Here is a 22502-nt window from a genome sequence, read left to right on the forward strand (position 1 = left end):
TTGAGGCCAGCCTGGTCTACAGAGTGAGTTCCAGGACAGTCAGGGCTACACAGAGAAACCCTGTCTCGAAAAAAAAAAAAGAGTTTTTAAATGTATTCATCCCTCTTCTAGCCCACCACCCACCAGAGATGGTGGAAAAGAAAGGTTCTCAGGATACGAGGGAAGTGGACCTGTTTAGAAACCGTTTTTTGGAGCAGATCTCGTCTGCGTTGTCAGGAAATCTGCAGTTCAGGAAGTCACAGGATTTAGTAGCGACAGAACAATCCATTCGTGAATACTTTATGACTATATCAGTAGTCTAATTTAGTAGTGTCAGGATAGCAAACACGAATCAGCAGTGGTGACATGGACCTAGTAGAAACAGTCAGGCCTCAGCCAAATTGGCACAAGTCAGCAGGAGAGAGCAGGAGGGACAAGGATGCCCAGAGAAGTTCTTTGTTGTGCCTCTCTCAACGAAGTGAAGATCAGCCAAGATGTGAGACCAACGATGCATTGTAAAGCTGGCTATGCAAGCGCCCGTCACTGTTCACTGTGTCCTAGTCATACTCCCTCCAAACATCTTGTGTCCTCCACAGGGTTTCGTCTCACCGTGTGTCTTGCCTCACTACGCGAGTCTGTCTTAACAAAATTCTACACAAGTCTGTATCAGCTGACATCACTCTGCCAACGTGGCAAAAAGCCACTAGAATATCACCAGAAGTTTTTTGGTGCATTTCTCTCTATAGAGTCACAACAAACTGAGGTCAACTATGTTGTGTAAGGCAAACCAATAACTAAGAATCCTTCATCGCCATCCATTTACATGTCTGCTTTAGCAAAACATCCTTTCAACTATGTCTGCTTCAGCCAAATGTTTCTTCTTCACATGTCTAGCCCAGTGAAAGGCCATCTGACACAACCAACTTTCTGAAGAAACCATAAATTTCTACTTCACAGCACCGCCCATAAACTTTATTATTCCCCACAGAATGTACTCCTTTCTAATATGTACAGTATACTTCTTACATATATTATCTGCTTCTGTATTTAGACTGTCTTTCCAGAAGGGCAGAGACCTTGATTGGGTCCTGACATTTTTTTTCTTAAGAGACAAGGTCTGTGTTGGCCAGGCTGGCCCTGAACTCCTCAGTTCAAATGATCTTCCTCCTTTAGCCTCTCCCCCAGTACCCGGGCTTACAGATGCATAAAGCTATGGCCAGTATCAAATGCTGAGAGTGGCATAGGGTGTGCAGTCTATGCTGGATAGACTTATTCAATGGATGAGTAAACCAGTGAGGATCATAATAACCCCACCACATCCTCCAGGGCTGGCAGGTTGAGCCTTCAAGGAAAAAAACCCGTTAAAGAGTATTTCTGTCCCCTGAGTGTGCACTCAGGCCTGTTCCGGATGCAGAGCATCCAGCACTCAGAACCTAGGGCCAGGTAGGAGCTAGATTTGTTGAAGGTGCTGAAGCTGCGGGTTCAGGCCGGTCCCCTGGTCGCTCCGCCCAAGAGACGCCTACAACCCCTTGCCACAGAAGCTCCACCCCATCCTAGAGGACCCGCCCACTCTAGCCTCTCATAGTGACCCGCCCACTTCCAAAGATCCTCCCACCCTGGATGTCCCACCTGAGGCTCCACCTCACTCGGGAGGTTCCTCTGGCATCTTGCCCCGGAAGCTCCGCCTCATCCTCGAGGCTCTGTTCCCACCCCCAAGATATCCCGCCCACTTCCCCTGAGGCTCCGCCCCACTAGGGAGGTTCTTTCAGCCTAGTTCTCTGTTGGCCTTTTGCTGAAGACTCCGCCTCTCTCCGCTTTCCCCGAGGCCCCTCCCACCTTCCCTGAGGCCCCACCCACCCAGGAGGCTCCTTCTCGAAGGCCCCGCCCCACCTAGGATGTCCCGCCCACTCCCGTGAAACTCCGCCCCCGGCGCCGCCCGCCTGTCAGCGGGCAGCTGGGCTAGGCTCCGACCTTGTAGCGGCGCAGCGCCGGTTCCGAGCAGAGCGGTGCCCAGCGCGGGCTCGGTGAGAGGCAGGATCCTGTGTCCCTGCGTCTCGGCCACGGAGCGTCACCCTCTGACGACTCACCTGGTGGCAGGTAAGGGCCGCCCCCAGCTCTGCGGAGCTCGCAACGGGAATTCGGCTGTTTTTTGACCCTTCTGCTACGCGGTGTGTAGGTACCTTGCGGGAGCGTTTGGAGGAGACCCTGGAGGCCTGTGGCCCCGCATGGAGCCGGTGGCGACCTATGAGGGCTGCGAGCGCCAGGCCTGGCCTGGGCCAAGCCTTCCCTGCCATCAAGAGGGCCTGTGCGATCCCAGGGGGCTCCTCCTCGCCTGCCTGAGTTAATTGAGATAACTGCAAGCGTGGCTGACACTTCCCTGCTCTCCGCCCCACCCCCTGGAGATGGGTGGCTTCCATGCCCCTGCTGCAGATGGCTTGGGGACAGGTGTCAGGACACCCTTGGTTTGCCACCAGGTTCCCTGAGGCCACCTGGCGTCGTCCTATGGAGTGCCAGTCACACCAGTGGGATGTGGTGGCCCGAGCAAGGGCGGGAGTCAGGATGAAGCCATGTGGACCCAGCCTGGGTGTGTCGTGTTCTCCAGAGACCCCCACAGCATCAAGCCAGTCAGTGGCAGCTGAGAGCAGCAGCGACTGGCCTCTCCAAGGCTGGGCCCTCAGAATGACAAGCCTGCAGAGTGAGGGGTGAACCAGGACCTTTCTCTGCAGTTCCTAATTAGTCTGGGCACACCTTTCCTCCTCCCCCTCCTCCTCCTCCTCTTCCTCCTCCTCCCCCTCCTCCTCCTCCTCTTCCTCCTCCTCCTCCTCCTCCAACTCCAACAGAGGGTAAAGTGTGGGGTTTCCCTCGTGCTGAAATAGGCATGGTGACTGCAAGCCTCCCAGGACTCTGGGTCACAGAGCTGGGAGGTACAGGCACCAGGGAAGACCCAAGGTGGGTAGCTGTTGTGATTATAAGTACTTCTCTCCTGGCTGTTTCTGACTACCCTTGCTTACAATGGACAGCTGTAGGTACTCCAAGCTGTATCTCCTCCAAGGGGAAAAAATAAAATAAAAGATCCCCTTGGATCTAGCTTGGGATGTAGCTCAGTGGGAGAGTTCTTACCTAGCATGAGTAAGATCCTAAGCTCTGCCTCCAGCATCAATACAAAACACAGCCCAGTGGGGCAGGGATCGTTTGCCAGTCTTGTGCCTTGCCTTAGCATTTGGGTCAAGGCAACTTGCCTTGCCTTCCTGGATCCTTTTGGCTCCTGGGCAAGGCCTGCGGCTGTCTCCAGCCACCATCTTGCCCTTGTGTCTTTGGGCCATGCGTATCACCTGTGTGCCCACAATTTGTCCTCCAATTCCACCTAGCTGTGTGTCCTCAGAGTCTGGGCACATGGAGGCTAGGCATGTGTTTCCTTAGCAGCCAGCCTCCCTGTTGGCAGCTTCTAGCCCGACGGTGGGATTGTGGCCTTTCCCCACTGCACTCTGTTCAGTGGCTTATCTAACAAGAGTAACCTGCCATCCCAACCTCACCCCAGGATTAAAACTGCCCTGACCTGAGTTGGATTCTGATCCATGGAAGCCTGGCTGTAGTTCTGGGGAGGCAGGGCACCTAGGTACTATGGGTGCTCTGCCTTGGATGACCCCTAGACAAGCCTCCCTGCCTCCTTTCCCAGCTTTGTTTTTGTCACCTGCAAAAGTGCTTCAGCTAGCCTCTGATGTTAGCATCTGGAGTGTTCTTCCCAGAGGACACAGGTACTCGGAGCTCCTAGGTGTGGGCACCTGGCTAACTCGGGCTGTTGGGGTTTCAGGAAGGACTCTCCCTTGACTGACAGTTGGAAGGAGGGAGGCTGGTTAGCTCCTGGCCTGCAGGCTAGCTCTCCGATTCTGGCTGATCTTTCTGTCTTACTCTTCAGTCTTGACCCCTTCCTAGGGGCCATGGAATCCTGATGCCCACCCCAGGAAGACAGTAGTTGGGTGCCTGGCAGGCCCAGTGAAGCCAGCACTTGCTTGGCAGAAGGCCTGGGGTGGCGCTAGGCCAAGAGCTTCCCTTCTTGGGCTCCGAGTGGAGCTTCGCCCACTCACACTCCCTGAGGCGTCTGCATTGCAGCAGACTGAGCCCAGGAGCTGCATTGGCAGCTCGGACCTCTCAGGGATGGAGGAAGGCCGGGGCAAGGGAGCCTGCCTGTCTCACTCCTTCTCTCTGCCCTGACCCCACTTGGCCCTGGCTCCCTCTGAAAAGGCAGATGCTGACTAATCAAGCTATAACTCTGACACACACTCAGATCTGCCCAGCAGTGCCTGGATGATAAATAAAAATAAAAAATAAAATAAAAAACAAAACAACAAACCCCCTGAGGGTTGGGACCCCCACCCCCACCCCGTGCCATCTCCGCACCTCAGATTCTTTCTTAGCACCAGGGGGTATGTCCACCTGGAAGAGACTGTCATCAAGTATACAGGCGTACAGGAGCACAGACTTTGGAACTATCTAGCTGTGTGACAGGGGGTGGGTCTAAACCATAAAATTAGAATGTATTTCGTGGGCATCTCGCCGTGCCATGCTTATGTTCCCACCAGAGAATGCAGGCTCTTACTGGTGTCACCTCTGCTTCTTGCATGAGCATTTTCGGCTACTTTTCTTAAAGGAGCAGCTCCTGTCAGTGTTGGTTGTACTCAGAAGTTACGTTGACCACTCTGCCATTCACCAGCTGTGGGATGCTGGGTAAATTCTTCTCCAGGCCTCATTTTCGCCACCGGCTCTGTGGAAATGATGACAGTGCAAACCTCACAGAGTCATCTTGAGGACAATCTGACATGTGAAAAGCAGCTGGTGCGGGGCTCAGCTCCTTCTGTAAGCCCTCGGTGCAGGTATTAGACGCCTGCTGTACATCAGGCATGAAGTGCGCACAGGTGGAGGACCCTGGTGCTGGGGTCCTTCACACAGGGGCTTTTTTGGGTTTAGGCCCATGTTGGCTGAGTGAATGGAGCAGATGAACTTTGTCTTCCAGTGCCTCAGTTTCTCCGAGTGTAAATGGAGATGCAGACGAACTGACCTCATGTAAAAGGTTAGATCCCTCAACAGTTCAAAGTCAGCCCCCATGGTATGGCCTCCAGAGCAACGGGGGAAAGGTGTCCCTCAGGACTGATTGTCCTGTCGCTCGGTGCCTCCCCCTTCACACAGGGCTCAGGGTGTTGTCCGCTTTACAGATAGGACACCATCGCTTCACTCTGGAGGATCTGATCAGGAGTCAGTCAGTGCTCAGGGCCAGCCCCAGCAAGGTCCTAAACCAACCCCAAACAAACTCCGCCCCAACCACAAGGTGTGAGGGCCACATCTTGTGTCCCTCAAACTCTGGGCTCTCCCAGGCCCTAGAGAGTCCTCAGGGACCCCATGTGGGAGGAGCTTCAGTGGAGTGGACAGCAAAACCAAGCAAAAACAAGCTCTAGAGCTAGGCGTCAGGGCCAACCTAGGCTGGATCTAAAGACTCTGGAAACTTCCAAGCAGACACAAAGGTCTCTGGGTTGTCATGGAACCCGAGAGTGTGAAAGGTGAGTCGAGATATAGTGTTTGCCGTTGCTATCAGCAGCAGCTAGTGTGTGCCAGGTGTGCCCGGCCTGATAGCTATAGTCACCGAACCTCACTGCCACCCTGTGCAGCCAGGACAGTGAAGACTCCAGGGCCATCTGTTGAGCTCTGCTAATCTCAGCGTCACCCCCTCAGTGGTGGCAAAGTCCTCCATGTGACCCACATCGCCCTTCCACTTCCCAGTCCTGAGTCCTCCTTGCCTTCCTCAACTACAAAGGATACATTCATCCCTCAGGGCCCCAGCCTTCTCTTCTACCTGTCCAAAATGCTTTCCCCACTGTATCCTTGGGGCCAGTTCTTTCCTCTCTGTCTCTCTGTCTCTCTGTCTCTCTCTCCCTCTCTCTCGCTGTGTGTGTGTGTTGGACATTAAACCCAGGGCCTCACACATAGGCAAGCCTTCTACTCCTGAGCTAACCATATACTGTTAAATTTGACACTGGATCTCACTAAGTTGCCCAGGCTGACTTGCCAGCCTCTTGCCTTCCCCAGTAGCTAGAACCCCAGGCCCGGGTCACCAAGCCTCGCTCCCACGCCTCTGCTGTCTTGTGCACACGTGCCCTCCCCTGTTACCTCTCCTCCTCCTTCCACAGGCTTCGTTCTCGACATTCAGGACCAGTCATCTCTTTCTTTTAAGAATGATATTTATTTTCCGTGTATGAGTATCTTGCCTACGTGTGTGCCCAGCACGTGCATTCCGTGTGCAAGGATCCCCTGGAACTGGCGTTATAGATGGGTTTTAGTTATCCTGTGGGTACTGGCACTCAAACCAGGTCCTTTGGGAGAGCAGCTGGTGCCCTTAACCACTGAGTCCCTGTTAAATATGCCTCCTGTAGACGGAGGCATCTTCATAGGAGCAGGGATCTTTACAGTCTGTGCGGTTTCTTGTTTCTCCTTGCTATCCCGTGCTGTGCGCGTATGTGTGCACACCCGAGTGTGTGCATGTGTATCTGCGTGTGTGCACACGAGTGAGCGTCAGAGGTTGGCGTCAGCTGTCTCTCTCCATTGCCCTCCACCCTTTGATAACGATTATTTTTATTGATGGCTATGTGTGCGTGTGTGCCTGCATGAGTTTATGTGTACCACGTGGGCGCAGAAGCCCGTGGCATCCAGAGGACATCAGATCTCAGGGAGGGGTCGTTACGGGTGGCTGTGGGCCACCTGACGCAGCCGCTGGGTTCTCTCTACAAGCCTAACAGTTAACAACTGCTCGAAATGTTGAGCCATCTCTGTAGCCCTCCGCCTTATGTTTGGAGACAGGGTCTCTCACTGAACTTGAAGCTCATGGGTTCTGGAGGTCAGTGAACTCCAGGGTCCACCTGTCTCTGACGCACACCCCACAACCTGGGAGCACACACACCCCATCATAGAGGAGCACCTTCTGTCTGGCTTTTGTGGGTCCTGGGGATCTAACTCAAATCCCCCTGCTTACACCGCAAGTACTCTGCCCCCCACCCCCAGCCATTCATTTTCTCTAGACCCTGTTTTTATGTTTTTTTTTTTTTTAAGTGTCTTTCTCTCTCTGTAGCCCAGGCTAACCTCAAACTTGAACTCAGTGAAGTCCTCCCTGTTTTACCTTCTAGTGTGGACTGTGGGGATTAGAGGCCTAAGTCACCACACCTGCCTCAGTTTTTTTTTTTTTCATTGCTAAATCGCAAACACAAGGAACCGAGTCACGACCCCAGCAGCTGTTAAGTAAGCATTCTTTGCGTGAGAAGAACCTCCAGCATCCCAGGAAATCATTATAATTACCAGACTTTCTCAGGGTGGTGCAGCCCTAGGAACATAGCTGAGCCCCTTGTCCTGATGCTTTCTGTTGCCCCACAGGTGTGGCCTTGCCCAGCTGTCAGTGATGGCCTTGCCCCGGTGAGCCAAAGCCTGCCCCTATCCCCCGCCGGCCACCAGCCAGCAGGATGAGGCTGTGGAAGGCGGTAGTAGTGACGCTGGCCTTCGTGAGCATGGACGTCGGGGTGACCACGGCCATCTATGCCTTCAGCCACCTGGACCGCAGCCTGCTGGAGGACATCCGACACTTTAACATCTTCGACTCGGTGCTGGACCTCTGGGCTGCCTGCCTGTACCGCAGCTGCCTGCTGCTGGGGGCTACCATCGGTGTGGCCAAGAACAGTGCTCTGGGGCCAAGGCGCCTGCGGGCTTCGTGGCTCGTCATCACCCTCGTGTGCCTCTTCGTGGGCATCTATGCCATGGCCAAACTGCTCCTCTTCTCAGAGGTGCGCAGGCCCATCCGGGACCCATGGTTCTGGGCGCTCTTCGTGTGGACCTACATCTCCCTGGCTGCCTCCTTCTTGCTATGGGGGCTGCTTGCCACTGTGCGGCCAGATGCCGAGGCCCTGGAGCCAGGGAATGAGGGCTTCCACGGGGAGGGTGGGGCCCCTGCTGAGCAGGCATCTGGAGCCACACTACAGAAGCTGCTGTCCTATACAAAGCCTGACGTGGCCTTCCTTGTAGCTGCCTCCTTCTTCCTGATCGTAGCAGCTCTGGGTAAGTGGGGTCTTGGGTCTGACCATGCTGAGCCTTGGTCTCCAGGGATGCACAGCACGCTGCTTAGCAACCTCTTCCCTCTCAAGTGGTTTATACCTCCCAGAGACCCCGAAGGAATGGGTATGGTGTCTTACCTTGTCATCTCAGCATTTTAGAGATTGAGGCAGGAGGATTGTAAAGAGTTTGTGGCCAGCCTGGGCAAGGAGTAGGCTTCTGTCTCAGAAATACAAAGAAAGGGGCTGGAGAGATGGCTCAGCAGTTAAGAGCACTGACTGCTCTTCCAGAGGTCATGAGTTCAATTCCCAGCAACCACATGGTGGCTCACAACCATCTGTCATGGGATCTGATGCCCTCCTCTGGTGTGTCTCAAGACAGTTACAGTGTACTCATACATAAGATAAATCCTTAAAAATATATATATAAAGAAAAGGAAAGAAGAGGTGGAAAGGCAAAAGTTTAGCTAATTCTACCTGACTGCTCACATTATCTGGCCCAAGACTAACCACAGAGGGTTACAGACTTCCATGTAGGCAGGAGACCTGTTTATTCCCTCCTCTCATAAGTACACACATATATATGTGTTCTTGTATGTACACAGAGGTCAGCATGTGTATCATCCACCTTATTTTTTAAAAATGATTCATTTATTTTATATGCATTGGTGTTTTGTCTGCATGTATATCTTGTGTGAGAATGTCAGATCTTGGAGTTACAGACAGTTGTGAGCTGCCATGTGGGTTCTGGGAATTGAACCCAGGTCCTCTGCAAGAGCAGTCAGTGCTCTTAACCCCTGAGCCATCTCTCCAGCCCCCAGCCACCTTATTTTTGAGACAGGATCTCTCACTGAACCTGGAACTCATTGATTGGCTAGAGAAACTGTCAGCCACCCCCATGATCCTCCTGTCTGCACCTGCACAGCAGTGGGATTACAGCCACATGCTGCCACGCTCAGCTTTTGCACACGGGGTCAGGATGGGGAATCTCCCCGAGCGAGCCCTCGTCCTCTCTTTTTGGTGTTTTCCAGCATAGCTCCTAGGATGTCACTCCTCACCTGTGTATACTGTTTGGATTTTTATTGGTTTGTCTTTCTAACGTCTCCTGGACACCCTCCCCAACATGATTTTCTTTGGCCGCATAGAGTTCTATTGTGTGCCATGGCGTCGATCTTTCCCCACCTGTCTCCTGTTGCAAGAGCTTGCCTCGTGTGACTGAATGGAGCTGAAGGGTGAAGTGTGTCTTGGTTTGAAAGTTAAGTGTCTGGTGCTGCAGGTCTGGTCCTGTCCCTAAACATGGGCAGGAAGGAGGTACTGGAAGGTTGAGACTCCATAGCTTTTCCCACTGGTAGGACCTGGGGTCTCATTGAGCTGTGTGACCTGGGATAAGTCTATCAACCTTTCTGAACCGTACTTCTCTCTTGTGGGGAATGGCAAGCATAGGGCTTGGTACATCATGGTGGGTGTCCAGGAATTCACAGGGACGGAACCTGTCCCTGGGGGCAGTGACACAGAGTATTCTCAAAGAAGGCCAGTAAACCTGAGCTGGCAGATGCTACCACCTTTTTTTCCAAGATCCCTCTCCCCAACCCCTCCCTCACCTCATCCCCTGTCCCCTCAGTTCCTCCCTTTAGAGTCTCTGTGATATGAGGCAGTTGGTCTCTGTGTCTGTAAAGCTAGGGTACAGTCCCCACTTCAGTCAGCTGTGTGTAGCTGTAACGATGCCCAGGACAGCAGCATGAAAGCGAGAGAGGTTAGCTCGGCTCATGGAATCTGGTTCCAGGCTCGGTTGTCTGGGTTCATGGATATGGGGCATATAGTGGGCCAGAACATCATGGCCAGAGTGTAGTGGGTCAGGGCTGCTCACGTCACGGTGGCCAGGAAGGAGAGAGACAGATCCATGAAGGGGGAGGAAGGGAAAGAAAGACATACCGGCCATCACTAAGCCCAGCCTCCTGATGTTTGCACCAAGTCCCAGGAAAGGCGCGACCCTCCATCACACAAGCTTTTGAGAGGATGTAAAATTTAAACCATAGTCCTCATGGTGTCGAGGGACAGGAAGTGGGCCAATGAGCTAAGAAGATAAAATGCCTCAGATAAATCTTGGCATGGGGAGCAGGCTAGCCTTGAGCGGCTGTGAGCTCCAGGCTGACCCGTTCTGTTTAACCAGCTTCTTCTGCACTTTTATCAAAGCCCCAGGTCCCTTCTTGGGGAACCATCTTGGATTCATCTGACTGGCCTTTCTGTGCACCTCAGCCATTGTGCTGGTGATATTGCCAGGTCTGACTCACCCCCGGTGCTGATCACTGGAACCAGATGTCACTCCATGACTTTGTCCCTGTGCCTATGGTGGCCCTATGTTGCTGCGACATGCTCAAGGGGCACAGATTACTACAATGCCTCTAGGTTCTGGCAGCCCTCAGGGTTAGATAAGGCCAAGGGCTCGGTCTGAATCAGGCCTAGAAGTCTGATGCTCAGCACGAGAAGGCTCCGTTTCTCACCCTGCAGTGGGTGTGCTGCTTGTGATTGCTCAGAGAGACGAGCAGGGCACCCGGCACGGGCGCAGAACAGGTCTGAGCCGCCATGACCGCAGTCTCTGCCATCCACAAGCGTTCACCTGTGCCAACCCCTGTCTGTGCCCCCATGACCTAAATGCAGAAAAGCCACCAGCCACTGAGTGAGGAAGTGTTTCAGCTATCTGAAACATACATATCCTTCCCCCCCCTTGTGTTTGTGTGTGTGTGTGTGTGTGTGTGTGTGTTATGTGAGACAGGTTCTCACTATATAACACTTTCTGTCCTAGAGCCCTCTGTGTAGACCAGACTGGCCTCGAAGTCACAGAGCCTCTGCCTCCCGAATGCTGAGATTAAAGGTGCCCTGGGGACCAGCACTGTCTCTTATTGTAAAGATTCTTTTTTACTTTTATTTTCTGAGACAGGGTCTTTTTATATAGCCCTGGATTTCTCAGGATTCTTTTATTTTTTAAATTATTTTCATTGCTAATTTGTTTTGTGTATGTGTGTGTGTGTGTGTTTATATGTCTGTGTGTTTATTTAATATATGTGAGTACATTGTAGCTGACTTGGGACACACCAGAAGAGGGCATCAGATCCCTCTGATGGTTGCTGGGAATTGAACTCGGGACCTCTGGAAGAGCAGTCAGTGCTCTTAACCGCCAAGCCATCTCTCCAGCCCATATTGTTTTAAAATCACATTTTAAATGTATTTATTTATTGGGGGAGGGGCTGGTTGAGCAGATGCTGTGTGTGCCCTGTAAGTGGCGCCCAGAGGACAACTTAAGAGAGCCAGTCCTCTCCTTCCACCATCTAGGTCCCGGGCATGAAACTCAGGTCATCAGGCTTGGTGGCAAGAGCCTTACCCTCTGAGCCATCTCACAGGCTCAGGGTTCTCTGTCTGTTTGTTTTCCATTTTATGTTTGTGTACGTATGTATGTGGTACCTGTGTGGGTGTATGCAGCAGAAGTTGGTGTTAGCCATCTTCCTTGTCACCTTCCACCTTGTCTTTTGAGTCAGGGCCTTTCACTGAACCTAGAGCTCATTAATTCAGCTGGGCTGGCTGTCTACTGGCAGTGGGGTCACTGAAGGTGACCCCCTCAACTTGAAATCCTTCTGCCTTGGCACCCGAGCAGGGTGAAGCAGGATTCTTTCATTGGGTTTCTTGGCATCTCGACTGTATAGAAATGTGGGCAAGTGATGTGAGTGCTCAGAGCTCCAGTCTCCTCCTCTGTGGAAAGAAGTCATTTCCACAAATAGCAAGAACAAAAATACCAAACCCGTAAGAACACCAGGTGACATTTGGGATTTGGAGGAGATAAAGGCACAGATGTCTGAGGTAAGATGTGTTCTAGGCAGAGGGGTCAGCTGTGCACTGGTCCTGAGGCAGAAGGAACCCGGTTGTTAAAGAGGCACGGGGGCTAGCGGGGCTAGAGCAGGGTGAGCGAGGGGAGGCAGAAGCCCCATGCCTTCCTGCATGGCTGCCACGAGCCTTTGCAAAGACCTTGGCTCTGACCCCAAGAGAGAAGGGAGTGAATGGGCTGTGTGGGGCTGAGATGGCCAAGATCTGAGTTGAGTTCAAAGGTGGGGAGCGGCCCCTGACTCCGAGCAGGGTGGGATGACTGAGGCAGCAGCAGAGGTCAGATTTAGGAAGTACTCCTGAAGCCTAGTGTAGCATTCAGAGTGTCTGGGATGCTTACAGATTCCTTGGGTTTGCCCTGTACCCCCAGCACCAGAGACCACACAGATCATCATAATAGAATTCCACAAGGTTTCTTCTCTGTGGGTAAACTGAGGCCGAGCTTCAGCTCAGTTGTAAGCCAGCTGTGGCTGGAATCCGCATCTGGCCAGTTAGATGGCTCCCTTGAGGTTCCTGCTCCTCATCCAGTAGAGGGCGCCATTTCCCCACGGACGGCCAGACTTCAAGCTGATGGTATGTAGAATCTACCTGTGTCTAGCCTCACGCCCAGCTCAGTGTAAACAAATTGCTGCAGTGAGGAGACCCCAGGAGACAGAGACCGACCTTGAGGGGCCGTGCTTCTGCACTGACCATTTTGTGAGAGTGGGCATTCCAAGGCAGGTGCTTTGGCTCTTCTGGGGAGCGATGAATCCAGCGGCCTTGGAGCAGGTGAGGGATACCATGCCCCCCAGGGCCAGAGCTTAGCTCTAGCGCCAGTGCAAGGAACCAGAGGTGCTGCTGGGTTTGGTGTCTGCTGAGGGTTGCTGTCTGCATCCCAGTGAGCACAGCAAGGTCCTTAGAGAAGAGGAACTGTGGCCACCCACCTACAGACCACAACCCCTCCCCAGGGCAGAGCCTTGAAAGGCTCATCGCAGCTTCTGAGTGAAACACACCTCAAAGTCCCACCTCCTACACAGGAGGTCTTCAACATGTATGAACTTGTGTTGACTCTCAGCCATTCCTCTTCCTTGCTCTGTGACCCACTGAGTCAGCAGGGTGAAGACACAGAAAGTCTGGATGACAGATCACCCTGCCAGCCATAGAGTGCCTCCCCTCAGAGGGGTGGGACGAGCATGGCCTGGAGCCACGCCTGCAAGGTCTTCCTGGTTCTAGAAGGTGAAGTCCACACCTGGAAGAAGGAAGTGACCTTTGTGTCCCTCGGCTGCTGCTGAGCCTGTGGCCTACGCGGAATGGGTGATGTTCAACCCCATGACAGGCCCTACTCTGGAGGGAATGAGGTGGCTTCCAATGCTTGCCGCCCGGGTGTCATCCGTGTCAGCCCAGGCTGTGAACACGGCGTCACGTCATGTGTTCTCTGAAGGGAGATGTATCCGTTTATCTTCTCTGGGTTGACCCTGGCTCCCAGTTGAGGGCACGCACCGTCCATCTTGGTGGGGAAGTCATGGCTCGGGCCCGTGACGCCGCAGGTCACATGGCATCCACCCTGGAAGTGGAGATGAACAGCGGTGCTAAGCTTGCTCTCTCGGTTTTACTTGGTCAGGGACCCCAGGCTGTGGAATCCTTTAGCCCATGTTTATGATATGCCTTTCCACTACCAGTCTAGAAACTCCCACAGCTGTGCCCAGAGGTTTGTTTCCATGATGGTTAAGCCCCATCAAGTTGACAGTTCAGCCACAGCAGGGACAAGCAGGTATCAAAGAACAGACCTTGGACTAGGCGAGCAGAAAGGGTGACTATGGACTCCCCGCTGAGCCTGCCCTGTCTCCCCCACAGGTGAGACCTTCCTGCCCTACTACACTGGCCGGGCCATTGACAGCATTGTCATCCAGAAGAGCATGGACCAGTTCACCACGGCCGTTGTTGTCGTTTGCCTGGTGGCCATCGGCAGGTAGCCACCCATCCCATACACATCCCTCCTGCAAGAGGGAGGGCAGGAAGGGGCAGGACCAGCCCAGCTCCACAGCAACCTCCCAAACCAATTTGGAACCCTTTAGCTGGGCCACATCCTAGAGCCATACCTTCTTGTCTCTGAAAATGGTTCCAGTCCCTGCAGATCTTTTTCTCTCTCCCTGGCTGGTTTGTGAATGTGTAGCCCAAAGGACTGGCTTTCTATACTGTTCTAGAAGGATCTGACTGCCAGGGTTGAGTCCCTTACCCTTGGTGTAGGACTTATTAGGGAGGAAGGGGGGTTAGTCCCAGATGCCATCCCTGCAGAGTGGCCTGTCCTCTGTCCTTGGGGAGGAAGGGCTGCTGGTGGGTGGTGCTGCCTGCCGGAAGGACACCGGCTATACCGTCTCTCATCTGCAATCAGCTCATTGGCCGCAGGTATTCGGGGCGGTATTTTCACCCTCGTATTTGCCAGACTGAACATTCGCCTCCGGAACTGTCTCTTCCGCTCGCTGGTGTCACAGGAGACAAGCTTCTTTGATGAGAATCGCACAGGTTGGTCCCTCCTGGGGACTTTGGGTGTCCAGGGTGAGCTAGCTTCCTGTGGGGCCCCGACAGCCACATGGTATGCCCCTCCAGCACTTCCTGTGGTCCAGTTCGGGGTGGAGCCTGGGATACTAAGCTGCCTGGTGATGTCTTGGTGTGAGTTGAGGCCACCACAAGACCTTGGCTAGGCCTCTTGAGCTCTCCGCAGTGACCAAGGCCTCTCTTGTCTTGTAAAAACCCAGAGGCCAGTGCTGCCCCAGAGTGAGGCCTGCAGAGGCCCAGTTCCTGTGGACCAAGTGTTGGGGAGAGCCAGCAGGGAGAGACAGCATGTCTACCCTGGTCCCGGGCACTCGACCAGTCTACACCTGTCCCACCCTCACCCACAGGGACTGTTTGCCTCATGTGGTAGCCACCCCCATGGTTGCTGCAAGGGTTCTAGTCTAGTATCCCACAGTGTGTGAGAAACGCTGCTCTGTGTTCCTCTCTGAGCTCAGGAGGCTATTTCTGAGGTGGACATGGGGGTGTTTACCAGTGAGGGCTAGCAGAAAGAAGTCTGCAGGCTGGCTGTGGTGGTACCTGTGTGCTATCACGCTGGCCTTCTCCAGTTTCCACTCCGTGGACAGGCAGGCGCCTCACACAACATGTTGGAACCATGTGGTACACACCTGTGACCCTGTCAAGGCCACCCTGGCCTCAAACAAAACAAAGAGGGAAAAATGGTACCAGGGGTGGGGATGGCTCCCTAGTCTTCCAGAAGTGCTCCCCATCATTCTCAGATAGCATAGTGGGGGAGATCTGACTCCTATTATCCATCTCAGAAGCCCCTTAGCGTCCCCTCCGCCCACCCTGGCAGCTCTGGGCATCCTTGCCACAGAGGGCTGAGTGCCTGTGTTCCAGGGGACCTCATCTCCCGCCTCACCTCCGACACCACCATGGTCAGCGACCTGGTCTCCCAGAACATCAACATCTTCCTGAGGAACACGGTCAAGGTCACGGGCGTGGTGGTCTTCATGTTTAGCCTCTCCTGGCAGCTTTCCCTGGTCACCTTCATGGGCTTCCCCATCATCATGATGGTGTCCAACATCTACGGCAAGTACTACAAGGTAGGCAGTGCCTGGTCCCCAGCAGCGCCCGTGTCTGCTTCTGTGTTCATTCATTGTCCTCACTTGACCACTGGGCATTTCCTGAGCACCTACTGTGCCTAGCACTGGGAAGCTGTGAAGCAGGCTGCAGGTAACAACTGGCCTTAGCTATCAGCCAGGCATGGTGGTCACACCCATAATCCCAGTACTAAGGCTGAGGACTGCCACTGCACGTTCAGACCCAGCTTGAGCCAGAGGGGAGGCCCTGGTAGGTACTGAAGACAAGCACAGAGAGAAGCCGTGAGCGTGGGGTGGCTAGCGGGACCTGAGGAAGGTGGGCTCTCTCAGGACTGTGTTCTGAGTAGAGTGTACAGACAAAAGCTCTGTGTTATGGGTGGGCCTGGTGGCTCTGAGAAACCAGCAGTTGGCTCTTGGGGTAGGTGATAAGGGCAGAGTCTGACCCTCTGGTTTTGAGGGGGATGGTGACTTGGGCCTTGCCTGTGATATACTCTGAGGCAGCCTGAAGTCCCTCTGCCATAGCCGGCCAACTGGACTCACCCTGGCCTCCTGGATTTGCAGAAGCCGCAGGACTGAGTTGGCAAGTCTGGGCCCCATGACAAGAGCAGGCATCCTTGGGGATCCTGAGGGGAGCATCCAGCCCTGCTGGGTGGGTGTCTTTTCCTAGCTCTAGGACCCTCCTCTGTGTAAAACAGTTTCCCTTCAATCTCCAGCAAAAGGCTGCCATCCCTAAGCCCTGATCATGGATTCTGCACTAGTTCCTCCCCGAGGGGGAAGGAAGGTTGGGGTGGAGCCGGTTCCCTGCCCACCTCCACCCTGCTTCCACTGTCCTCCCTTCTCACTGGCCTCTACCCTGCTCCACCTCCAAGTGGGCAGAGCCTTGAAGAAATTCGTGTAGGGTCTTCCACCTTTCAAAACACACACACCACCTGCAGCCAGATGTGACCTGGGCTGCGAGAGGCCCAAGGAGTAAAGGCACTACTGTGCAAACCCGGGTCCAGTCCCCAGAGTCCACAGAAAGGTGCAAGAACATAATAGACTCCATAATGCTGACCCATGCCAGGGGACTTCTGCCCATGTCCCCGCCACACAGAATAATGAAAGAAAACAGACATACACATATATAAACCAGACATGACTTGGGGCCCCGCCTGGTTCCTCCCAGTTGCAATGTGCCTTTTCTCATTCTGCTGCCTGTGACCAAGTGTCACATTCAGGTCATGAAACCAGCTAGAGGGCCATCCCACCCTGCCCTATAGGAAGGGCAGCTGTCGTATGAATTACTGCAGAGCAGACCGATGGCAGGGCTGCTTCCCCGCCAAAGCTGCATCTCCCCACTGTGTGAGAAGATTTCCCAGCCTGTGGTGGCCATGGCACATGCATCTGAAATCTCACATTCTCGCCTAGTCTGTGCTGATAATAAACACTGCCCCTCAGTGCTCGGTGTGTACTCTCATACTGTGTACAGGCTGGGCAACATCCGGGGACTACCATTCTTAATGCCAGTGCAGGGCCAGGTTGGATGCTCCTTTTCTAGAGCTAGCTGTAGTCAAAGTGTGGTCAGTGGTCTCACTCAGTGTCAGTGGGGGCCTGTTTCACTGTTCCCCAGTGCTGGGCACTGTGAGTGACATAAGACTCTCCCAGCCCTCAGAAGCTGGCCTGCACCCCAGGAGCTCCACTGGGTTTGTCTCTTGAGTCTGTCCCATCAGTTAGGAGGAGATGGGGCTGGGGTGGTCAGAACGGGATGGAGGTGGGCTCGGAAGGATAGTGAGGCTGTCCTGCCCATCCCTGTGCACAGAGGCTCTCCAAGGAGGTCCAGAGCGCCCTGGCCAGAGCCAGCACCACGGCTGAGGAGACCATCAGCGCCATGAAGACAGTGCGCAGCTTTGCCAATGAGGAGGAGGAGGCAGAGGTGTTTCTGCGGAAGCTTCAGCAGGTGTACAAGCTGAACAGGAAGGAAGCAGCGGCCTACATGTCCTACGTCTGGGGCAGTGGGGTATGTGTGGCAGACACCAGGGGTGAGAGGATGGGCATCCAGATAGAGATCCTTCACTTAAGTGACAGTCCAGGTCCCCCCACATGTGGGTGTTTTTCCTGGAAAGACCACAGTGCCTTCCTTCTGAGGCCTCTGTCCCCCTACAAGGTGGCAGGGTCAGTGGGAACTTGTATCCTCAGGCTAGCTAGGGTCCAACCTAGGTCTCAGCAGGGAGATACAGAGTTTCATGGGAGGACGTAGCTAGAGTGGTACAGGGGAGCCAGGAGACAAGGACTACTCAGGTGCCACTACCTGAGACACTACCCCCTAAAAATGCCTGCCAAGCCTCCATCAGCTAATCCACATCTGGGCACCTTCTGCCATGCACAAGGACACTTATCCAGCTGCTGACTTCACTCTGCCTTGGGGTGGGAAAGGGCTGCTGGGGATACTGGGAAGGTTGTGGGTTGTCTCATCCCAAAAAACTCCACAGCAGGAGGTCCCCAAGATACTGCCCTTCTTCAGGAGTGTACTTAAAGGAACAAAAAGGCCTCACTAGCCTGCTCTGACTGGCTGCTGTGTGACCAACCTCTCTGAGCCAACCTCTCTGAGCCACGCTCTTTGCAATGAGAATGAATAGCCCTGCCTGGCTCAGCAGAGGAACTTGAAGGTGGCATGTGCCAGCCAGGGCCTGACAAAGAAAGCCTTGTTCTCCTGCCAAGCCCACAGCCTGCTCCAGCTAGGGGCCTTTGTAGGGAGCTGCTGGGGGAGGGGTATGAGTGACAGACGGGGCAATGAAGTTTCCGTTGGTGGCAGGGTGTTCAGAGCTTCTAAGGCTGCCTTCCAGCACTCAGCGAGATGGGTTAGTGGGAAAAGACGCTGTCACCAAGCCCAGTGACTTGAGGCCCTCTCAAGCTTCTCTCCTGTTTCCCTGCTCTCACTAAGAGGGGGACAGAGCTGGGAGACAGTAGAGGGCAGGCGCAGGGCTGGCTAAGGCCTGGAAGCATAAGCCCTGCCCTTGTCCTTTTGTGCAGCTCACACTCCTGGTGGTCCAGGTCAGTATCCTCTACTACGGAGGCCACCTGGTCATCTCGGGGCAGATGAGCAGCGGCAACCTCATCGCCTTCATCATCTATGAGTTCGTCCTGGGAGACTGCATGGAGGTGAGGGGCAGCGTGGGAGGGCGAGGGGTGTGAGGTGAGAGAGGTTCCGGTTTCCGTGGGGTGGGAACGTTTTTAGCCAAACAGGATGCATGCAAGATTGCCTAAGACCAGCCTCAGAACTCAAATGCAATACCTCTAAGATACCAATGCCACAGGCCAGCCTCTGGACTGGAACAAACGGTGACCTGTTGGAACACTTACAGGCACACTGAGTGTTCTGTGAGCTCCCACCGGTTCACAGGTTCACAGCAACCGGGTGCCATCGTGGTGTTGACTCGGTCCCCAAGGTGGACATGACTGTAACAGCACCTCAAGGGCTGCACACAGGAGCCAGGCAGACATCTGTCACCAGCGTGAGGTGGGGCCAAAATATTTGCACTCTGTTGTTTCTGAGAGAAGCTACCTCATTGCTTAAAGGGACTCAGTGAAGATGGCTACTGTTCTGGTTCATGTTTATATTGGGCGTGTTTGTAGCCACAGAGAATGTACACGGAGTATCCATCAAAACCCATTTTAAAGATTAAATTAGGGCTGAGGTTGGCTCCCTTGGCAGAGTGCTTGCTGAGCTACATGAAATTGGGCTCCATCCCACAGCACGTGAGAGGTGGAGGCAGGAGAGTGGGCCTGGGGCCTTTGCCTAAGGTGGAGACAGCAGGAACTAACAGCTAGCAGCTTGGTCCTCAAGTCAGAGTCCCTAACATTGCAACTGGGATGTCTCCAAGGTTCTGTGCTGTCCCCAGAGGGAGGGGACCCATGCTGACCTCAGCATGACTTGGCTTTTGTGGACTTCCTTCCCCTCCCCAACACCTGGTAGGGCACCAGGCACACCTTTAACCCCAGAAGCAGAGACAGGTGGATCTCTGTGAGTTTCAGGTCAGCTTGGTCACATGGTAAAGTCCTGTCTCACAGGATCATCTTCAACTACATACATATTGAGTTATTTGAAACAGTCTGGATGGGCTACTTGAGGCCCAGAAAAACAATTGCCAGGTTGTCACATGCCTTTAATCCCAGCTCTTGGGAAGGAGAGGACAGTAGATCTCTGAGAGTTCAAGGCCAGCCTGCTTTATTAAGTTCCAGGACAGCCAGGACTACATTGTGAGACCCTGTCTTTACAAAAAAAAAAAAAAAAAAAAAAGGGACATAGAACATGCTGTGGCTGCCAGAGGAAAGCCAGAGCCTGCCTGCCTGCTCCGCCCTGCCCCTCCCTGCTCACCACACATACTCTCTGCAGGGTCCAACCCTGGGCCCTGGCTCCTAATGCCCAGACACGGTGGCCTTACATTTTCCTATCACCTTTGTTTTCTTCATGGCCACTGTCTGCTGCACCAGCAGGTAGCATCAGGGGGCTCCCTGCATCTCCTCAAAGCTGCAGCTCTGACCCATGACCTCCCCACACCCCATTAGTGGTAGGTGTCAGGAATGGGCTGTTGGTGGGACCAGGATATGTGTCTTCCCTGCAGTCCGTGGGCTCTGTCTATAGCGGCCTGATGCAGGGAGTGGGGGCCGCTGAGAAGGTGTTTGAGTTCATTGACCGGAAGCCAACCATGGTGCATGATGGGAGCTTGGCCCCTGACCACCTCGAGGGCAGAGTGGACTTTGAGAATGTAACCTTCACCTACCGCACTCGGCCCCACACGCAGGTCCTACAGGTAAGAGCGGCTCAAGGCCTGCCAGAACCGTCCTTCCCATATCTTGGGTGTGTGGGCAGACGCAAGAGAGGCAAGGGCTCCACTGAGAAGCCAACCATTAACCCTCCAGTAAGACCTGTGGGGGAGTGCTGGAGTGGCACAAGTAGACGGCCTGCCTAACAGGCACCAGGCCTGGCTTCCATCCCCAGCACGGAAAGGAGGATTGTGTGTGATGGTTGGGGGAGGGGGGCTTCTTTAGTAACTTGACAAGAAGCCAGATTGGTGAACGAAAGCTGTGCTGCAATTGGTGTAAATATAATCCTTCATTTGCATGCCATACCCCTCCAGAAGCACTGGCAAAGTAATGGATCCGGCTTCTGTGAGGGAGAGGTAGTGACAGCCAAGCAGGGCCTCTCCTCGGAGGTGACCTTCAATCAGGGAGCAGGAGCTAATCAGGTGGCTCTCTACAGAAAACACTCCAGACAAAGGAGACTGCAAATGTAAAGGAGCCACCAAGCCAGTCCTGGTAGCTCAGGCTTGTCATCCTCAGGGCAGGAGGACAAGTTCAAGCCCCGCCCCCGGACTGCATAGCAATGAGTGGCAGGCCAGTCAGTGAAGAGAGAGCTGAGCTATCTTTTCCACCTCTACATCAGGAGGATTGTTACTACTTACAAGCTGGATAGGAAGTTCCAGATGGGCCTGGGTCCCAGGTTAGGGGGTGTAGCTCAGTGGTTGGGCTCTTGGTTAGCACACACATGGTTCAGTCCCCAGTACCTTGGAAAAAAACACGGATGTCCAAAGTGCCCCAGTCCTGGTATCTTAGAAAGACCACCCAGAGGGCAGCGGCACCACATGGGGCAGGCAGGAGGATGTCCTCCTGCCTCTGAGACTGGAACATCTTGTGTCCCTGTAGAATGTCTCCTTCAGCCTGTCCCCAGGCAAGGTAACAGCCCTGGTGGGGCCCTCGGGCAGCGGAAAGAGCTCCTGTGTGAACATCCTGGAGAACTTCTACCCTCTGCAGGGCGGCCGTGTGTTGTTGGACGGCAAGCCCATTGGCGCGTATGACCACAAGTACCTGCACCGCGTGGTGAGTGCCGCATGCCGGTCCCCCACCCTTCCCTTTCTTGTGAGCCATGACACAGATGGAAAGAAGGGTGTAGTTCTGTCACTGAGGTGGCCTCCCCATGCAGAATGTTCTGGCACTCCACAAGCCATCACATGGCCCTCTCCTCGAGGTAAAGCCCCACCCCGCCTGTGTGACAACTGTTTCCTTGGTTTGCACTAATTTGATCACCTGGACATACTCAGACCTCATGGTTCTGCTTCCTCCGGTTTGAGCTTGCTCCAGGCAGATTTAAAGTGCCTGTCCCTCCTGATCCCGCAGGCTCCTCACCTGCGTGCAGACAGGACTGAAGTACTGGGCACACCGGCCTTGCTCTTCTTCTCACGTGATGTTGTCATCAGCAGGCTGTCACTGTACAATAGTTCTACTTTGGCAGGGATGCTGTATGGAATATCTGGGCGATATTCACCATTATTACCCTCTCTTGCTTCTGCTTCTACTTAGATGTCCTTTTAAAATCACACACACACACACACACACACACACACACACATATACACACACAACACTAGATGATTTATTTTTTTTCTTTAAAAGAAAAAGTGATCCTGTGCTGACTGACACACAAGCAGAGGGACCTGTACAGGTGTTCAGTCTGTGTACTAGCCAACACTATCTAGGTGTGTGTGTGTATATGTGTGTGTGTGTGTTTGTGTGTGTGCGAGAGAGAGAGACTGAGAGAGCAAATGTATACATCTAAGCAAATGTGCACGTGTGTGTTATCAGAGCGGGATCTCAAGGCCTTCCGTGTTAGATGAGTGATCTACCACTGACCCAGCCGAGCTCTGATCTCACCATGGCAGGACCCACAGGCTGGAAAGTCCCCTTGCATTGAATGTATGTAAGCAGAGATGGGTGGCAGAGGAGGGTACGTGACACACTGGGCTCCAGGAAGAGCCCTGGGCAGAGCTGCACACATGAGCGCTCTGATTCCTAGGCAGCATCAGTCCTCCGCTCAGCCAGGGTCAGTGCGAGGCAGCAGCTTCCCGCTGCTTTCTCACTTCTTGGTGGTGAAAGACATCAGGCCCCACTTATCTGCTTATTAATCATCCAGGTTTCCTCTGGGGAATACTGTCTCCTTTAC

The 22502-nt window shown here is 53.8% G+C and overlaps 1 protein-coding gene across 6 annotated transcripts in view; it reads left to right on the forward strand.

Annotated features, from left to right (window-relative positions):
* The first annotated feature begins 1921 nt into the window (after positions 1–1921).
* Abcb9 (ATP binding cassette subfamily B member 9) overlaps positions 1922–22502 on the forward strand; it is a 32408-nt gene continuing 11827 nt past the window's right edge. For 3 of the 6 annotated variants that reach the window (XM_028766220.1, XM_028766219.1, XM_028766224.1), the window contains exons 1-8: positions 7479–8067; positions 13767–13881; positions 14305–14435; positions 15324–15529; positions 17325–17522; positions 18536–18664; positions 20128–20316; positions 21209–21382. In XM_028766220.1, coding sequence (XP_028622053.1) covers positions 7479–8067; positions 13767–13881; positions 14305–14435; positions 15324–15529; positions 17325–17522; positions 18536–18664; positions 20128–20316; positions 21209–21382 — 1731 coding nt within the window. Of the gene's footprint in view, positions 2077–7392; positions 8068–13766; positions 13882–14304; positions 14436–15323; positions 15530–17324; positions 17523–18535; positions 18665–20127; positions 20317–21208; positions 21383–22502 lie in introns of those variants that run through there. The other 3 variants (XM_028766221.1, XM_028766223.1, XM_028766222.1) reach the window with 3 other exon arrangements.

This window comes from Grammomys surdaster, unplaced genomic scaffold (genome assembly GCF_004785775.1).
Source record: "Grammomys surdaster isolate TR1022 unplaced genomic scaffold, NIH_TR_1.0 166, whole genome shotgun sequence".
NCBI classification, from domain to species: domain Eukaryota; kingdom Metazoa; phylum Chordata; class Mammalia; order Rodentia; family Muridae; genus Grammomys; species Grammomys surdaster.